At 37.8% G+C, this 18,326-nt stretch overlaps 1 protein-coding gene across 6 annotated transcripts; it reads right to left on the reverse strand.

Annotated features, from left to right (window-relative positions):
* Positions 1–1,292: 1,292 nt before the first annotated feature.
* On the reverse strand, positions 1,293–15,143 carry LOC132992775 (matrilin-2-like). Of its 6 annotated transcripts, none has more exons than XM_061062274.1 (18): positions 14,806–15,133; positions 13,529–13,678; positions 12,541–13,116; positions 10,667–10,786; positions 9,481–9,600; positions 9,170–9,322; positions 8,267–8,386; positions 7,975–8,094; positions 6,828–6,947; positions 6,540–6,659; positions 5,941–6,060; positions 5,444–5,569; positions 5,044–5,169; positions 4,598–4,723; positions 4,097–4,222; positions 3,793–3,912; positions 1,724–1,825; positions 1,293–1,505 (listed from the first exon to the last, which is right to left on the reverse strand). In XM_061062274.1, exons 1-18 carry the CDS (start codon positions 15,089–15,091, stop codon positions 1,453–1,455), a joined length of 2,784 nt encoding a protein of 927 aa, XP_060918257.1. In that variant the 5' UTR covers positions 15,092–15,133; the 3' UTR covers positions 1,293–1,452. The 6 variants fall into 6 exon arrangements, with proteins under 6 accessions (XP_060918257.1, XP_060918253.1, XP_060918254.1 ...); XM_061062270.1 differs by having other exon boundaries at positions 12,406–13,116; XM_061062271.1 differs by lacking the exon at positions 9,481–9,600 and having other exon boundaries at positions 12,406–13,116.
* Between the last annotated feature and the right edge of the window lie 3,183 nt (positions 15,144–18,326).

The raw sequence follows: 18,326 nt of genomic DNA on the forward strand, positions 1-18,326 counted from the left end.
GGAGAAATGCATACAATAATGTATAATAATAATGTAACAATATATATATATATATATATAGATATATTTATATATTTATTGATGCATTTATTTAATTATTTATACATTATTGTATGCATTTCTCCCAACATTTATTTATTTATACTTTAGTCATTTTTTGTCCCTCATATATGTGGGAGTATTTGAGATGAAGCAAACACTGTTTTATTTAGCTGCTTAGGGTTTTCATCCAAAAACTTTTTAAACCCTACCCTAAAAAGAACCAAACTAAGACAAAAAAAAAGCATTCTGACAAAATGTTGCATTTAATCATGATGGCAGCCAAATAAAGTGATAACAATGAAGGTGTCATTCTCAGAACTGATTTATTACTGAGATGTTTTAAAGGTGGCCCACAAACCACATTTGAAAATGCATCAAATACACAATACAAGATAACCAATACAAGGTTTGTATATGAATAATTGTTTCACAATGTCTTAGGTGCTTTACTATGCGATTATTAAAAAAGAATAATACAAAGGCTAGTTGTTTTTTAATCACAAAAGCACCAAGAAATGTCTGTTCATCTGTGGTTCCATGGTAATGATAAGTACAAAATACAGTACATGCATGTGTAGAATGAAAGAAAATACTCTGAACAACAGTTTTGATGAGTCACAAAAAAACTGAGTGGATATTAACTCACAATCTTATGGTTTGAAAGGGAGCATTGAAGAAGTCCTAAATGGCCACAAACAAGCAATTGTTGTTGTTGTTTTTTCCCCCTTAAACAATCGTACCAGTCTGTTACAAACAATTATTGCCGTGCAATGAAGTTATTGAAATACTTCAGATATCAAAGGAGAGGATTGCAATAATACACTGTGATGTAACAGCTATGGGACCAATTGGATCAGGCTCTTTTTTGGGGGGATCTTTTCTCTGTGTAATAAAGCTGCAACCAGAAGGGTAACAACAATGCTCCTGTTGTTGAAAGAGATTAGTTAATTGTGCCACGGTCACGGACGAAAGCTTTTTGTTCTACAAAGCACCATCACCAACCAAGAAATGCTGTCAGAGCACTGAAAACACAACAAGGATGTGTTGTCAACACGTTCCCACTATAATCATTCATACTTTTGATATGTTACGAAGTACTCCCCTATTTTTTCTATAAATTCCCTAAGGTTTATCTTGTAAATTAATTGATTTACACTTTTGGATATAATGAAGCCTTTATTACAAATATACAGAAGTATTTTAACATTTTCACCAGCTACACCATACTTTACTGTAAGAAGTCCGATAACTGGTAAATGCACATTTATAATACAAAACCATAATGTTTACAGTACATTGCATCAGAAAGCAATAGCCTGCTATGCAGACCAAATGGACAGATCTAGACAGATGCCTTCCCGTTGTCAAACTGTTGGGTAGTCCAGAACATGTCTTTTATCATCTTGCTTCCTAATACTGCTGCTGGCCCTCCATGAAGTTCACTTTTTGTAAAAGTTCATCAAGTGAAAAAACAGTCAAGGAAATTGAGTTATGTTTTCCAGTTCATCATGACACATTCATAACAACACTACAGCTCAACACAATCAAACTTCAGATTCAATGTTCTGTCATTTAAAACACAAATTAAACTAAGATTTTATAACAGTTTCCCAATCAAGAGCAAAAATCTTTGAGTTCAAACTGAGACCTTCGCTTATAGCCCATGGAACAAAAAGGATATGTTTTCTGCTCAGCTCCTGAATCGTTGACTGAACTTTCTTCTGGAACAACATCTGAGCTTCACACATGCAGGCATCTTCGGTTATTTCACTCCGCATTTCCTCTGAACGAATGAGAAAAATATAAAGGGAGAGGGTCAAGGAATTTTAGTGAATGTTTAGAATAGCTTCTTGAAAATGCACATTGCCAATCCTTTGGTTTCCTTTTTGGACCATTGGTCACTTTGAGACCCCCAGAGAGTTGATGTTGACCTTAAATATGAAAAACATTTAAGAGTTGATAATATATTGTTAATACATAAGGATAAGGGTTATTCATTGATCAATTAGGGACAAACATGATTTCTGTTTCATTTTCATTTGTGATTGAGTTAAGAAACTGGGTTAGACATGTTTCAATCACTTTAGCTTGGAGTGCTTAGTTACAGAGGTCACATTTGGATAGCTTCACCGAGCACATTGTTTGGGTAATATACTCACTTGTGCATTACATGCCAATTCCCTGGAAAAGATACAATCACAACAGATAAAAGGCAAATCAATTACAACAATTTACTATGGGCTATTGCAGGGGTTCCCAAACTTTTCAGTCTGCGACCCCAAATTTAACGGTGCTAGAGACTGAGGACCCCCATTGTTAAAACATTTAACGTTGCGCAAAGCCACATACACTATCAGGCCTATCCAAACACTGGCATTAGAACACCACACAATAGCCCAAACACCATCATATTATTTTTGTAATTTATTGTAAGAAACACATTTTTCTATTTATTTTCCCAATAATGGGCTTAATATGCAATTTTAAACCATCTTTAATTTTACATGTTTTTGGAAGAAATCTCAGCTATTGGACCAAAGTTCTTGTCTGGCTTACACCACAACTTCCTTTGCTAAGAAGTCTCTCATTCACCCAGCAGAGCAGCACCCATTTATGTCCCATGAACTCTGCCTTACATGGTTATATCAGTAGACGTATTGCTTGTTGCTGGTGGTAGTTGCCTTGGTTGCAGTCAATTTCAGACTTCTTCGTGACTGAATAATGCAAAAAGACAGATGTGACAACTACAAAAGTCAAAGTTTATTAAACCTTAAATTTTGATAAATCTGTCAACATGTGCTTCACCAAATTCCCACATGACGTAGTGAACTAAATTTACAAGAATGAGCAAAGACAGAGCTTCTGCTTCTATGTCCAACCCTTTATTTAACAGTAGAGTCTACATCACTACTTTTCATATAACTACACCATCAAGGTGAATTTTTTTCCATTTAGGCTTTCTCTATACTAGCTTTTTGTCTACAAGTTTTACCTAGCCTGCTAGAGTCAGTGGTGAAGCTGTGCCATCAACCACGACTGTGGAAAAATGTCAGGGAAGGTAGTTTATCCATTTGATTGGCTAACAAATAAACTGGATTTCTTTTACCTGAAATTCCCGTACAAGCCAAAAGATCAACAAAGCATATCCATTTTCGATTTATCTTTTCAGCATGACATATATACCACTGTGAACAACACAGAGGCTTTGCAGATTAGCTTTCATTAAAAAGTCCAAACTCCTTAATTGGCAGGCTATAGTACCACTCAAAGAAGGAACATGACCAAGCCTTTACGCTCTTTGAGAGGACAAAACAAACAACGAGCAAATACCAAAGTTGTAGGTCCTACTTGAAAAACAGCCATCTCACCTTCAATCGGCTTGGAAGCATTGAGATGGTTTGGAAAGGTTCTTGTTAAGTCAAGCATGTGGACACACCCATCTTTGGTAACACATTTCCAAATATTATAAGGGAAATAGTTTTCAAAGAGCACCTGGCCAGCTGTTGGAACCTGGTTGCCTATAGATCCTTTGAGAACTCATAAATATTATGCCAATGTATGCCACAATTATTGGTCATCCATGCCAGTCTGACTGAGCCCAAATAAAAGTTCTCCTGCTCACAAGACAGCATGGTGTTTGAGGGTTGGGTGACAAATCCTAGTCTAGAACAGTATACAAACCATTGAAACCTCTTAAAGGATTTAATAAAAAAAAAAAAAGATGTATGTTGGAAAAATCCAGATGCTTACGTGAACATGTTTTGTGGTCTGCATTCAACACATATCCCACTCGACACTTGCAGTTGTACGAGTCGCCATTGTTGATACAATCGTGCTGGCAGTCATGTCCCTGAGCACATGCATCTGAACCTGGAGAGACACACTCACAACTGACTTTGTGTAATTCATTCAAGGGCAAGAAGATACTGGTTATCATATATGCTATTAAGTGAATCCCTTAAAATATTAATGGATTCCCTTTAAAAGAATAAAGCAGGATTTAGCAGGTCTGAAAGCTGTACCAATCATTACTTGACCGGAAGAACTTTCTTACGTGAGCACGTTTTCCGGTCCATGTTCAGCATGTATCCCACACGACACTTGCAGACATAGGAGTTCCCATTGTTGACACAAATGTGCTGGCAGTCATGTCCCTGGGCACATGCATCCAAACCTAAACCTGTAAAGAAAAACTCACACATTACTACTTTATCTTATAACATCTAAAATGTCTATATGTGGCTTTTGGCAGAGCCTTCAGTTACAGTGCCCTTTGGAGAAGCTGATATGTCAGCTTTGTGACTGAAGATCTCCCGTCTCTGTATCCCCTTCATCTTTAGGCATTCCTCAAAAATGGACAAAGACATCATTCACAGGACCTCTAGTGTGTCCATAAGATTACCTGACTCACCATCTCCAACTCTCTAGTTGGAGCCTTTGGTGCTTTTACAGGACATCCTGAAACTCCAACAAGGTGCTTTGTGAAGCTTTATTCAAGGGGCTGGATCAAACCACGGAACTCAAACATGCAAATTGAAACTCATAAGAAGCTTACGTGAGCATGTTTTCTGGTCTGCATTCATTACATATTCTTCATGACATTTGCAGATATAAGAGTTCCCGTTGTTGATACAAATGTGCTGGCAGTCATGTCCCTGGGCACATGCATCCAACCCTAAACCTGAAAAAGGAAAGCTCACACCTCAATGACATAGTCTTATGGGGGGGAATCATGTCCAAAGAGGCCCATGTCCAAGCCCTATAACCAAAACATTAAAACATTTCCAGTTTCTATATCTCCTGCAGACCTCGAAAATAGAAAATATTCAGAAATTCTTGTGGACTTACTTCCCTAAAATCTCTTACCCTCCAGTTCTTACTAAAAATCTTTGACGTGCCATCTTTTGTAACTTTGAACGTAAATGCTTTGTAGATTTTCTTGAGGGGCCAGATAACACCACGGACACCAAACATGTACGTTTATGGAGATCAAGTGCTTACGTGAGCATGTTTTCTGGTCTGCATTCAATACATATCCTTCATGACACTTGCAGACATAGGAGTTCCCATTGTTGACACAAATGTGCTGGCAGTCATGTCCCTGGGCACATGCCTCCAAACCTAGACCTGAAAAAGGAAAGCTCACACCTTAATAGCTTTATCTTATGACATCTCGTGAATTTTCAAATGGCCTTTTTGGAGCACCACAGGTTACCCTTCCCTAAAAGATGCACATGTCCAAGCCTTGTGACTACATCATTTTAAAATGTAATTTTTTTGAGCTTATGGTGCTTTTTTGAACCATCCTTTGTAAGTCCAAATGTGCCATTTTTTTAAATATTAAGTGCTCCATCACACCATGGAAATCAAACATGCAAATTGAAACTTATAAGAAGCTTACGTGAGCATGTTTTCTGGTCTGCATTCATTACATATCCTTCATGACATTTGCAGATATAAGAGTTCCCGTTGTTGACACAGATGTGCTGGCAATCATGTCCCTGGGCACATGCATCTGAAACTAAACCTGAAAAAGGAAAGCTCACACCTCAATGACATAGTCTTATGGGGGAAAAATCCTATGGCTGTTTTTCGGCGCACCTTTGGTAGCAGTTTGTTTTAAAAGAGGCCCATGTCTAATCCGTATGACCAAAACATTAAAACATTTTAAGTCTCTATATCTCTGGCTCAATCTTGCTGACCATAAAAATAGAAAATATATATTTTTTAAAACGTGTGTTGTGTGTGTACAGGACTAACTGCCCCACCATCTCTTAATCTCCAGCTGAATTGTACAGGGCTTTTATGAGCCATCCTCTGAAACTCCAAATGTTATAATCTGTGGAATCACACCATCAAAACAAAACAATGCAAATCAAAAACAAATGAGCTGCTTACGTGAGCATGTTTTGTGGTCTGCATTCAATACATATCCCTCATGACACATGCAGAGGTCAGAGTTGTTATCTCTAACACATATTTGCTGGCAGTCATGTCCCTGGGTACATGCATCCAGACCTGGAAAGAAAACACTTTCACAGCTAACTTCTATGTAACACAACAAGGTTGATTAATTTCTGCGTTTTGTGAAGGATTAGAAGGTCCATTGAAAACAACTCGATGGGCATTAACTCTATCCCTAATTCCGCATCTCTTGAACAACCTAAGTCAGTTGACTCATGTTATTACCCATACGCACAGCATTAAAGCACACAAGAATGTCCAGTTTTCTACAAAAACCTTTTATAGTTTGTAATCAATATAATGCACTTGACCTTTTCAATTGCAGACTAAGAGCTGTTTAAGTAAACCCTATCTTCTCATCAATATTTTTAACACTAAAACTGCATCCTACCATTTTTCAATTCCTCATCCTCCTTTAAGTTGCTTTTTTGTAACGATAATAAAGTAATATTGGAATATGATGTGACGCTTGACACATATTTTGATATGCAAATATGAACATGCATATCAAAATAGAGTTAAGAAGTTCTTACGTGAGCATGTTTTCTGGTCTTCATTTAACATATATCCCTCATGACACATGCAGAAGTAAGAATTGCCATTTTGGACACAGACATGTTGGCAGTCAAGTCCCTGGGCACACAAATCTGAAACTGAAAGGAGACACTTCCAAAGCTAGCATCCATATGCAACTTCCTTAGTTAATCTTATTAATGTCTACAATTGTTATAAAATGTTTTTTCCCTGTTTTATTTAACAGGGGTGTACAACTATAGCTCAGACATCGATACAAAACCAAATGATTAAGCACCAGTTCTTACGTGAGCAAGTTTTCTGGTCTGCGTTTAACACATATCCCGCTTGACATTTGCAGATGTACGAGTCATCAGTGCTGACACAAATATGTTGGCAGTCATGTCCCTGGGCACATGTATCTGAACCTGAAAAGACACACCCACACTTGTTAAGGACCTCACTGAGTTATAGCCAACCCTGCTTTGGACCTGTATACAGGAGTTTATCTGATCATTATCTAATTTTCTCAACACAGAAGCATCCGTCACTTTAAAAAGACACTGGAACATCTATTTCACTAAGTTAGTACTTTATATTTATTTAGATTTAAACTTCAACTCCATGCACATTTGTTGTTGTTGTAGTTTTTTGGAATGCACATCTCTTGCACATTTTCTTTGTACTGTAACCTGTATAATATATCTTTATTATTTTTATATCCTTTATATTTTACATTTTTTTATTTTATTTTTTATACTTTTACAGCTTGCATCATGGTTCGGGGGAGAAACAATTTTATTTTTATTTTTTTCTGTATGGCAAAAATTGACAATAAAGATGACTTTGACTTTTATGGATGAAACAGCTGCTGTTAGGTCACTGAATGATTTGCTTCCTTAGAAATCTATACAGGTATCTTATTAATTAGACACCTGCAAAACTCAAATCTTAGCATTTAATTTCCAGACACATAATATGTCTTTACACTTATTATAAACAACATTAACCTTACAAATCCAGATCAGTATCTTATTTCTTGATATAACTTTATATGGACTTGTCAGGTGAGTGAGGCTTTTAATAAGTATAATGAAATATTTTTGACAAGAAGTTAGATGAACAAACTTGCTAAGATGTGAGATTTTCTTTAGCATGTGAAGCTTTCAACTCGGGCATGTTGTGGTCTCGATTAATGTGGTCTTGACAACAACGCTAAAGGAGACCAGGGATCCATCATTATAAAGGTCCTAATAACATCCAGAGGAGGTGCCAAAGAGGAGTGCTCTGCCATCTAATGCTGTGCAAAATCAATCTCTGTACAGCCGAAAACAGCAATACTTCCAATCCCCTTGAGAATATGATCTCTCTAAATAAAATGCATGAAGGATACCACAGCAACAGAAAAAACACAGCAACCTGAAATGCATATAGAGAGAGATAAAAGGTTCTTACGTGAGCACGATTTCTGGTCTGCATTCAACACATATCCTTCACGACACTTGCAAAAGTAGGAATCATCATTTGTGACACAAATATGCTGGCAGTCATGTCCCTGGTCACATGTCTCAAACCCTGAAAAGAGATACTTCCACAGCTAATATTCACACCACCACACAGATTTATATTAACTGATCAAATACTTAAAGTCTTATTCTGCCTTTAACCAAGCAAGTCAATGGATATGTTCTTGACTACTCAGTGGAATTGCACTAATATCCTCAAATCACATGGTCAGAATTCTTACTTGAACAGGTTTTTTGGTCTGCATTTAACTTATATCCCAGCCCACACTTGCAGATGTATGAGTCAGCATTGTTAGCACAAATCTGCTGGCAATCATGGCCCCTGGCACACGGATCAGATCCTGAAAACAGACATGTCTGCATGTTACTGGCATTTCATGACACCAACCGACGAGAGTCTGAAGCAACTTTGTATTTAAGTTTACAACTTTGCGATCCTCTTTCTGAATTGGCCATCTCCAACTTTTATCAAGCTTGGAGTTGAGGGAGGAGACATTAAAGAGTCAGATGCTATCTGAATTCTTTTGTATAGTTTCCAGTAGGTTGTGAAATAGCATTTTAGCAAATCGATTTGCTCTTTTATTCTCTCTGACATGACATTTATACCTGCAAACAAACAACCTCAGCCTGGTCAAATCTGTTTGGTCAGAACTTTTTGAATTACAAATGGAAACCAGATTGTCTCGAATGCCATAAATCTTGTCCCTCATCTAAGGATTTGTCGCTTTGGATTCGTCATTTCGGATAAAAGCGTCTGCTAAACCCGAAGAAACTGCACCAAAAAGTGAACATGAAATCCATTTCTTACAAATGTAGATGAGCAAATCACAATTCCTGGATAGATATGCTGCCAGTACACCACTTTACACCAAAATTTTTTTAAAAAAGCTTCAGAGGGTCTAACCAAAATGAAAGCTAAACTAAACATCAGCAGCTAACCTTCAGAAAAATCCAGTCCCAAGATGCAACAGGGGTCCCTAAATGAATGCTATGGCTCAACTAACAGGCTAACAATACCCAAAGACGTTAAACTATACCACTCCAGCTCCAAACAAATGGATTCATATATTCACGTCAAGTCAACGTATCCAACAGTTTGTGATGAATGAAGAGACACAATCTACCTGAAAAGTCCTCGTTCTTTTGCAAACATGTTTTCTGGTCTGCATTTAAAACATATCCACTTCCACATTTGCAGATGTACGAGTCACCAGTGCTGATACACATGTGCTGGCAGTCATGTCCCAAAGAACAGGCATCTGAACCTGAAGACAAAACTGCAACAGGACACATGAAGTCCTTCAGGTTAAAAAAGAAGATTTATCTGCACACTATATTCAGGATATATGAAGACTTCACGTTTGGCAAAACAGGGAAAGGAACTGATCAAAAGACAGAAAAACAAATCATGTATGAAATGTACAGTAGGTCTTACGTGAACAAGTTTTCTGGTCTGCGTTTAACACATATCCCTGCTGACATCTGCAGATGTACGAGTCCTCAGTGCTCACACAAACATGTTGGCAGTCATGTCCCTGGTTACATGAATCTAAACCTGTAAAGAGACACTTTCACATCTAATAAACTAAGTTTATGTAAAAATTACAAGTTCAAAATGTAATATTGTTGGTTATTTTATTGCATCTGGCCATATAAGCAATTATTTTTAAACCTTAAAATCACTTTTTGATCTTGTAGTCCTATCTCTTTTTAATAGTTTGCATGTCTGTGTATGCTCTTCTGGATATCCGTGATTTTATTAGTTTGTTGCCGTCTTTGTTTCCACTTAAGTCATTTTGTATCACTGGGTAGTGTTTTGTTTCATTTTGTGGTCATTGTGTCTCTGTCTGAAGGTGTTTTTCAACACTTTGTGGTCTCCCTTCCTCTCCGATCTGTAATGCATCCATTTTTGCAATTTTGCATTCCTATGTAGTGATTTTTAGGAATTTCAAAGTGTTATTTAATCTTTTGGTTGTTGCATTGCTTTTCTTTGTTTTCCTTTTGCATCAGTGAAGTACCTTCATTTCCTCCATCAGCTGACGTAAAAGCCACTGCTGCAGCTCAAACTCCTCACAGTGTTGATGAGCGAGACAATGACGGTAACGTTTCCACTGCTGAAGTCTTACCTAACTTTTATTTCCATCTCCTTCTGTGTCTTTGGATCAACTCTTGGTAGCCCTCTGAGGAGGTTCATCACAGTCTCTGTAGACCTCTAAAGGCTTTTTTTAACCCTCTAAGTGCCCAATATTGCATTTTGATTTTTAGTCTCTCAGCTCGGGCAGTGATTATGTGGTCCTCATTTCATTTGTGCTGAAAATTGTCAGCTCTGATCTATTTATGGCAACTCAAAACATTAGTGACAAGAGCTGGTATGCAGTGTGTCCACATCTCAAAATGTCAAACTAACTGTTTCTCAAAGGGAGTATAAAGTTCTTACATTCATTATTAGAGTTCCTACCTCCAACAAGGCTTAACCCATCTAGTCCCAAATCAATACTTACACAATGTTCAGTCACAGCATATCTTTTTAACATTTCCCTGCACTATGTGTCTGATTGTAAATCATTCAAAACACAGTTGGATTTGTAACAGAGACATTAAGAAAAGATAAAGATTCTTACGTTTGCATGTTTTCTTGTCCGTGTTGAGGATGTATCCTGCTCGACACATGCAGTCGTATGAGTTTTCATTGTTGACACAAATGTGCTGGCAGCTGTGTCCCTGAGCACATGCATCCAAACCTGCAAAGAAACACGTCACTGTCTGATTGGCTTAAGAGAAAATCAGTCAACTACCGACTACTGACTGTGTAAGCAAGGTGTTAGTACTGATTTATTGTAAAATAACAAGTTTACAGAGCCACCCACATGCAGATTAGTTAGCTTGATTAGCGAGCTGTGCTTGAACTACATTTGTGTTAAACTGAATTGATTTGTTGTTTTCAATCCTTTGTCATGAAGCAGAGAGACAAAGTCATCTGTCACATTCAAATCTAACAAGGGATTTTGAGTTTAAATTTCTCAAACAATTGTGCATCACTGCTTTCCAACGGACTATTTCATGCAGTTCAGATCATACAAACACAATATCTGATCAATGAGAACACGGTCATGCATGTGCTGCATGTTGTTGTTGTTGTTGTGGCTGTAACGGTTGTAAAGGGACAGATGTTGGCGTCATTAAAACACAGAGGTTGTTTGAGACACTTACATAAATAGCATGAGCAACCATGATGGAACTGAAACTTAAAACAGACAATATAAAGTGACATCTTTGGATCTATTTGATCTTGGTAATAGTTATCTAAAAGCGTCTGACTGTCAAATGGTCAAAGTGAGAACTGTTTTAAGATATTTTGGGCCGTTTTGCCTTATTGACTAGGACGGCTGGAGAGAGACAGGAAATGTAAGGAGGAGAGAGCGGGGGGGGGGGGGGGGGGGGGGGGGGGACATGCAGCAGCAAAGGGCTGAGGTCAGATTCTGAACCCACCGCTGCTGAGACAAGGACGATAGCCTCTGCACGCAACAAAGCTGCTAGGCTATCTGGCACCCCCAGAGTGTGAACTGAAGATAAGTTAAATACATCTTTTTGACCTCGTGATTAGTTTTTTTTAAATCTCTGCCACTGCTTTTGTAAACACAATTGATGTGGGTCCTTATAGTGAAACTTTTGAATTACATCTGACTTGCATTTCACATTCGCCCTTCAGAACACAGCTGCATGAAAGCAAACAGTATGCTATCCCTATATTAATGAGCATCTTTCTTATATCACTCATGATTGGGCAGAGCTGTGCAGATTTTAAGGTACGTTTATAAATGATCATTATGTAGGAATAATATTTGAATCAAAGAGCTCACTAAAATAAATTTTATTTAAATTTAGAGCAAGTCTAGTTTTTTGCCGTGCGGGCTGAGTGGACATTATTGTCACAGAGCGCTTAAGCCCAAATTGTGTAGACTAAGCTGAGGATGCAGCATGAGGTCACAAGCTGCAGCGAGAGAGAGCAGCAAGCAGTGTGCTCACTGTGAAAAGTAAAGGCAGCACCGTGTCAGGCTTCAACCATTTTAAAATGATCAAGTCTTAGATCAGCGGCGATCAGCGACTTGTCTTCTTTCATTTGCCTTTTTTTTTTTTTTACATGGCTTATTGTTGATTGCACACTTTTTTGTCACAACCGGCAAGTCAACACCTTCATGTTGGAAATGTCAACACAACAAGAGGCAGTATAGCGTTTGTTATTTTTGCCCTTGTATGTAAATCCAAAAGAAGAGGGCCAGTTACTTTAAAGTGGAGATTCCCTCTATCGGTGCTGCCAAAACCCCTCACAGGTGCAATCTAGAGTACGGATCTGACATACCGTTGTTTCCTTTATCTGGACTTTCATTAGGCTTATTTATTCCATCACGGTCTTTTCTGCGGTCTAGGCCGAGACCATAATCACCATTTCTGCCATCTAATGGAACATCCGCACTCCCGTTATCCTCATCCTTACCGCACAAGGTTTCCCTAAACTTGGAGGTGAGCTTCTCAATGACCCCATAGGTCTCCACATAGAAGACATGGTCGTCATGTGGTTGGCTGGCCATGAGGCGGAGGGACGCCATATCCGCTCTGTCTACCCCGACCGCGTAGATCTCGATCCCAGACGTCCGAGCTGCTGCTGACACTTCCTCCACTTTGTCCTGGGGCCGCCCGTCTGTCACTATGATGGCCACTTTGGTGATGGTCATGGCTCCGGCTCGCGCCCCTGCCTCGGCGGTGAAAGCTTTCTCCATGGCAGTTTTGATGGCCATGCCCGTCATGGTGCCTGAAGCAAGGGGCTCCACACGGGCCAGCGCCTGCTTCAGGGCCGACTTGTCAAAATAAGTCTTCAGTAGAAATTCAATCTTCACCGTGCTGGCGTAGTTGACCAGGCCGACTCGTGTGGCGTCCGAGCCGATCTCCAGGCTGTCCACCATGTCCACCAGGAACTCTTTGGCCTTCTCAAACTCGGCAGGGCGGACACTGCGGGAGCTGTCGATGATGAACACCAAGTCTATGGGCCGGTTTCTGCAGTTGGACCTTGTTGCTGTTAACACACGAGAGGCTTAGACTGTTTTTTAAAGTATCCTGGTTTATTGTTGTGCATTCTAACTTCATATCCTGGTTTCAAAAATCTGCACAAGCCCTTATCTTGGATTTGAAAAACCTGGATATGCCGCGTTCTAACTTGTGCCCAAAAATGTAAAGAAACCCCAACATCAATAATCAACCTTATCTGAAGACATCTTTCAAACCACTATGACCACTTTAAAATAAGTAAATATGTTTAGCCTAATATGACAATAAATGTGATATATAAATAAAATATGTTTTGGGGCTTGTATGGCTTTTATTAAAAAACCCTCCGTTTTGATTTGGGGAGAAAAGCTGGTCCACAACCAACAACAGTCTTTTTGCAGTATAATGAGAACATGTTGGTTATGGCTTAATTAAAATACCTGCGCTGGCTCTGATGGATGCAACGGGGCCTCTCAAGTCTCGAGCAGACTGCCATGATGCACTGGGTGCAGCTCTGTGTTGCAGTGGCCGGCTTCTCTTGGGCGTCTGCTGCTGGGACGGCTGAAGAAACCTGGAGTTAGTGCCCCCAGCTTTGCCAAGAGAGAGGGGAAAAGGCAGAGGGGAGGGCATCAGAGAAGTGGTGACTTTTGTTTGATTCAAATCAAAGTTAATTCATTTCTGTCTCTTCTGTGCTTTTCATTCTGTATGATTTCTCACCTTTTATTCCCAATAAGAACAGAATGAATGGCTAGAAATCACATTTCTTCTTGATTTGTACATTATGAAATAAATGTTTCTAAACGTTGCAATGAATGATTCTTTGCATTATCTTATATCCAAAATTATTATGTCATATACATTACAGTGTACAGATTCATTTTTATTGTGTCTTGCAAAAACAACATGGGTATATTTCCATAAGGAACCAAGTATTCATTTGGAAATGAATAATTAAAGTAATGCATTTTACCTCTTGATCTGTGTAGTTATAATACATGATGTTAATGGTTGATGCGGATTTTGGAAACAGGTAAAGAAATGCAGAAAATAATGTTTAACCATCTTCTTTTTATTTATGAAATGCTCTATGTCTTGTAGAATTTTTTTTTATGAATGGTACAGTTTCATGCCATGGTATTATAAATTGCAATAGATCTTGGTTTAAAAATAATGGTAATAATATACTTGTGTAATTGTTGAGTACCGACTGCTCTAACTTTATGTGATTAGTTAGCACTGATAGATCATCACTTTATTCACTGTTACTTCATTCATTAATTGATGAGCATCAATTTATCTGGATTTCAGAAAAACACAACAACATTATTTAAACAAATAAATAAGTTAAATGTTGTAACTTTATTCATTCATTAATGTTAATTATAGACATGTTTGCATCGACAACTTTTTAAGAAAAATTAAATAGTCATATTTCCGTGAGACAGGTGCTATTCTGCTCTCATAGAGGATGAGGAAAAACATGTCTGAAATATAATTGATGTAAAGGGAATCCTAATGTGTCAATTGAAAATGACTGCCAAAATAATTGTTGATGTCTTGATTAATGATCCGTCAACTGAAGTTATTAGTTAAAGTCACGCAGAGCTGTGTGGAGAAACACGACTTCACCAAACATCCTGCATTAAATCATCATTCCTTAAGTAGCAGTAAATAATAAGAGACAGTTTACAAACTTATAGGACATCCACCAACAAACCTCCAGTGACAGCTCTGCGTCTCTCCTGCGTCAGGTAGCTGTGGTCTCCTGGCGCTGCGTGATCAGCCAGCTGAAGCTCTTGAAAGGTTTCTGCGCTGGGTTCTTCGTCAGAGGTTTGTTCGAGAGATTTGACGTCTCGCAAGCGTTGATTGACCCTCGGAGGGACCTGCGGGGACACTCGTGGGATAAAAGGGCTGATGGAGTGGATCTGCCGGTCGCTCTGTGACAGAGTCCCCGATGACAGGAGGCTCAAACAACACAACAGTTCCCACAGTGCTGGACTCATGTTGGCGTCCTGTCCTTCGGTCCACTTCCACAGCTGAAAGTGACGCTTTTATACGAACCACGTCCACGTCCGACAAGGCGTGGGGAGCACGACGAGACCCAATCCAAAGTCATCTGAAAGAGGTGAGGAGAGGGGGGTATGGAGTCATTAGAGCGCCAAAATAAATAAAGGGCCAACAAGTCAGTATATATTAAAAAAGAATTAAACAAAATTATATAGCCTATGTAAGATGTAGAAAGAGAATTACACTTATGCTTACACAAGTTGAAAAGGAAAATAAATTTAGAAAACAATTAAAATAAATAAATAAGCACTTAAAGACAAATAACAAAAAGTGGAAAAAAACAAACATTTTCATTTAATTTGTTGAATATGTCCCGACATTTAAATAATTTCCAGCAAATTAGTTTATTTCTCGTTTTATTTTACTAGTATTTTATTGGTATTATTATTATTATTATTATTATTATTATTATTATTATTATTATTATTATTTATTTCCTTCAAATGTCAATAAAAGCCTGTGCAGGAAGATCACACAGATGCAGTTGAAAAAGAAATAAAGCTTGACAAACCAGCAAATAAGAAAAAAAAAAGAAAGGCAAAATGAAGTGATACAGATAAATAAATGACAATGTATAAAATACCAAAATGAACAACATTAATAAGAAAGGTTTACAGAAAAGGAAATGTCGGCAGAAATACACGCAGAATAATTATTTTAACAAAATATGAAAATGTACAAAAAAGCTTCATATTGTTTACATTTTTATTCTTCTATTACAAATCCTCTTCCTATTTCCACAATAACTGCCTTCTTTTGCAAATGTATTCTGTTTTTTCTACTTCTTTGATCTCCTATAACATATTGGTTTTTATAATTATTATATGATATTTGATACAAACTCCACCTCGACCAGATATATAATTACATTTTGATCGGTGATATTGGGTTGTTATTATAAATTTAGTGAACGGTGCAAACTTTATTGTGAACCAAACCAGAAGCGTTTTAAAGGCACATGATCTACACGTAGCACACTGCCCCCTTGTGGATCGAACTGCAAACTGTGCCACAGTGTTTCTCTTCTTCTAAATCTTATAGAATGGATGTAAATTCTGCCATCAGGGGGCTTTCAATCAAAACAAAAACAAAAGATGATGTCGAGGCTGGCGGGGAATCATGAGAGCGATTCTCTCTTTTAATCCACCTCAACACCCCCAATGGGAAAAAAAACACTCAAAACGGGCAAAAAAGACCTGAGGATGAGAATATGTTTACAGACTAGCTGATGTATCCAAGTTTAATTTACATTACGCTTTTATCACAGCAGCACATAAAGCAACAGTACGGCAGCTTTAAGTAGCAGGTCCCACTTCTGTATGAATGAATGAATGAATTTTATTTTATTATTGTGTCATGCATGCATTAGCATGCCCAGCCCACAAGGGCTTACAAGACACCAATATACAACAACACAGACAACACACAAACAGACCAAAAACCCAAAATAGATGCCAAACAATACTAACAATATAAACCATCCTGGCGTTTCCTCCAGGCTTTAGTGACAAAAGAGGCAAACTTATAAACATTGAAAGTAAACAAACATTCCATCCTGACATTGTCATTACTCCAAAACACTTGAGGGTCTCGAGCAAACATTTCATCAAAAAGAGGTACTCTCAGTTCCTCATAAAAGGGACAATACAAAATAAAATGAGATTCACTCTCCACTTCTCCTAAATCACAAAGTTCACAAATTCTCTGTTCCTCTGGGATATTTTTAAATCTGCCAACTTCAAGTGTCAAGGGAAGGATTCCTGTCCTTAATTGAGCAACCAAAGATCTTTTATTTCTTGGTAAGTTTGCTTTAACATATAATTCAGTATCATAATTATGCTTTATTTGGACTTATGTTCGTAATTTAGGTTTTAACAATATTTCATTTAACCATTTTTCATTGAATACAACAAGTAACTTTTTTCTAATCTTATTTACGCTGCATGATAAATTATTTCTATAGATAAACTGTAAATCCGCTTCTTCAAAAACAGCATGAAGCTCTGCAGCCCATGGAGAGTTCTGAACTTTACTCCAGAGAAAAACTTTCTTGTTGATCCTGTCATCAGACATAATAATAAAATGATTCCACAGTCTAATCATGTCACATTTCCTCCTCATTATACCAGGAATCCAACACATGTCACCCTGAGCAGCCAAAGAGGGAACAAATCTCTGAATGCCCAGAAAACAACAAATAGCTCTGTTTTGTACTGCATCTGGATCATTACATTGAAGAAAGTTCTTTTCAGCTACTTTTTGTTCATTCCACAGTTTTTGGCGCTGAGAATTCCAGTAAGGTTTAGAACACCTTGTTACCTGCTGAAATTTGTATTTATTTACATTTTTGGGTTGACATTTTTCCATTTCAAAAATCATCATATCACAGAACTCATTGTACCATCCATCAACATTATTTAGTGTACTTTGACAGGCTTCAAGTTGTTTTATCAACTCTAATCATGCAAATTGACCACCACTGTGGTGCACTTCTGTATGTAGCAGTCTTTGACATATAGGCCTAATATCCCGTGTGGTTTCCACGGGCACGATATACATGTCAGGACTATCTTTTTACAGTCTATGGTCGTGACTGTCAGACACTTCCTGTTACAGCTATAACATGAAGGATTTCTCTGCCTTTGATAACTGTTGAAAATATTTGAGTTCATGTCTACTCAACAACAAAAAAACATATTTGACATTCAGGTTCAGTGAATTATTAATTGATTTTGATATTTCAGTGTAAAAGTTATACATATTGTACCCTATCTTTAAAGGGGCACTGTGGAGTTTTGGTAAAGAAATGTGAAAGTTGGAGAAATGTACAGATTCTGTTGTATATGTTCATAACTCTATACACAAACTGTCCTCAGAGGACAATGTGTTCCCTGGAACACTGTTTGAAGAAAGAAAGCTACGAGAGAAGTTGTGGAGGGGGGTCTGAAACAGTGAACCCGTATCTCTCCTGGTAGCTTTTTAGCTCCAAACAGTGTTCAAAGGACCCAGTTGTTTTCTTTGAGTAAAGTTTGTGTATTCAGTTCAGAAAATATAACATAGAATTGTTTCACTTCTCCAGCTTTCAAATTTCACCACCAAAACTCCATACTGCACCTTTAAATAAAAAATTTGTTGGAGAAGAAACAGATAGAGGGTTATATTTAACCGTGT

Source organism: Labrus mixtus, chromosome 18 (genome assembly GCF_963584025.1).
Source record: "Labrus mixtus chromosome 18, fLabMix1.1, whole genome shotgun sequence".
Lineage (NCBI taxonomy): Eukaryota > Metazoa > Chordata > Actinopteri > Labriformes > Labridae > Labrus > Labrus mixtus.

Coding starts and splice junctions, on each gene's coding strand:
- LOC132992775 (XM_061062270.1), bottom strand. CDS start 15,091: ATGAGTCCAGCACTGTGGGAACTGTTGTGTTGTTTGAGCCTCCTGTCA. Junction 10,787..12,405: donor TCCAGATAAAGGAAACAACG/GTATGTCAGATC, acceptor GTTTCTTTGCAG/GTTTGGATGCATGTGCTCAG. Junction 3,913..4,096: donor GGACCGGAAAACGTGCTCAC/GTAAGAAAGTTC, acceptor GTGTCTCTCCAG/GTTCAGATGCATGTGCTCAG.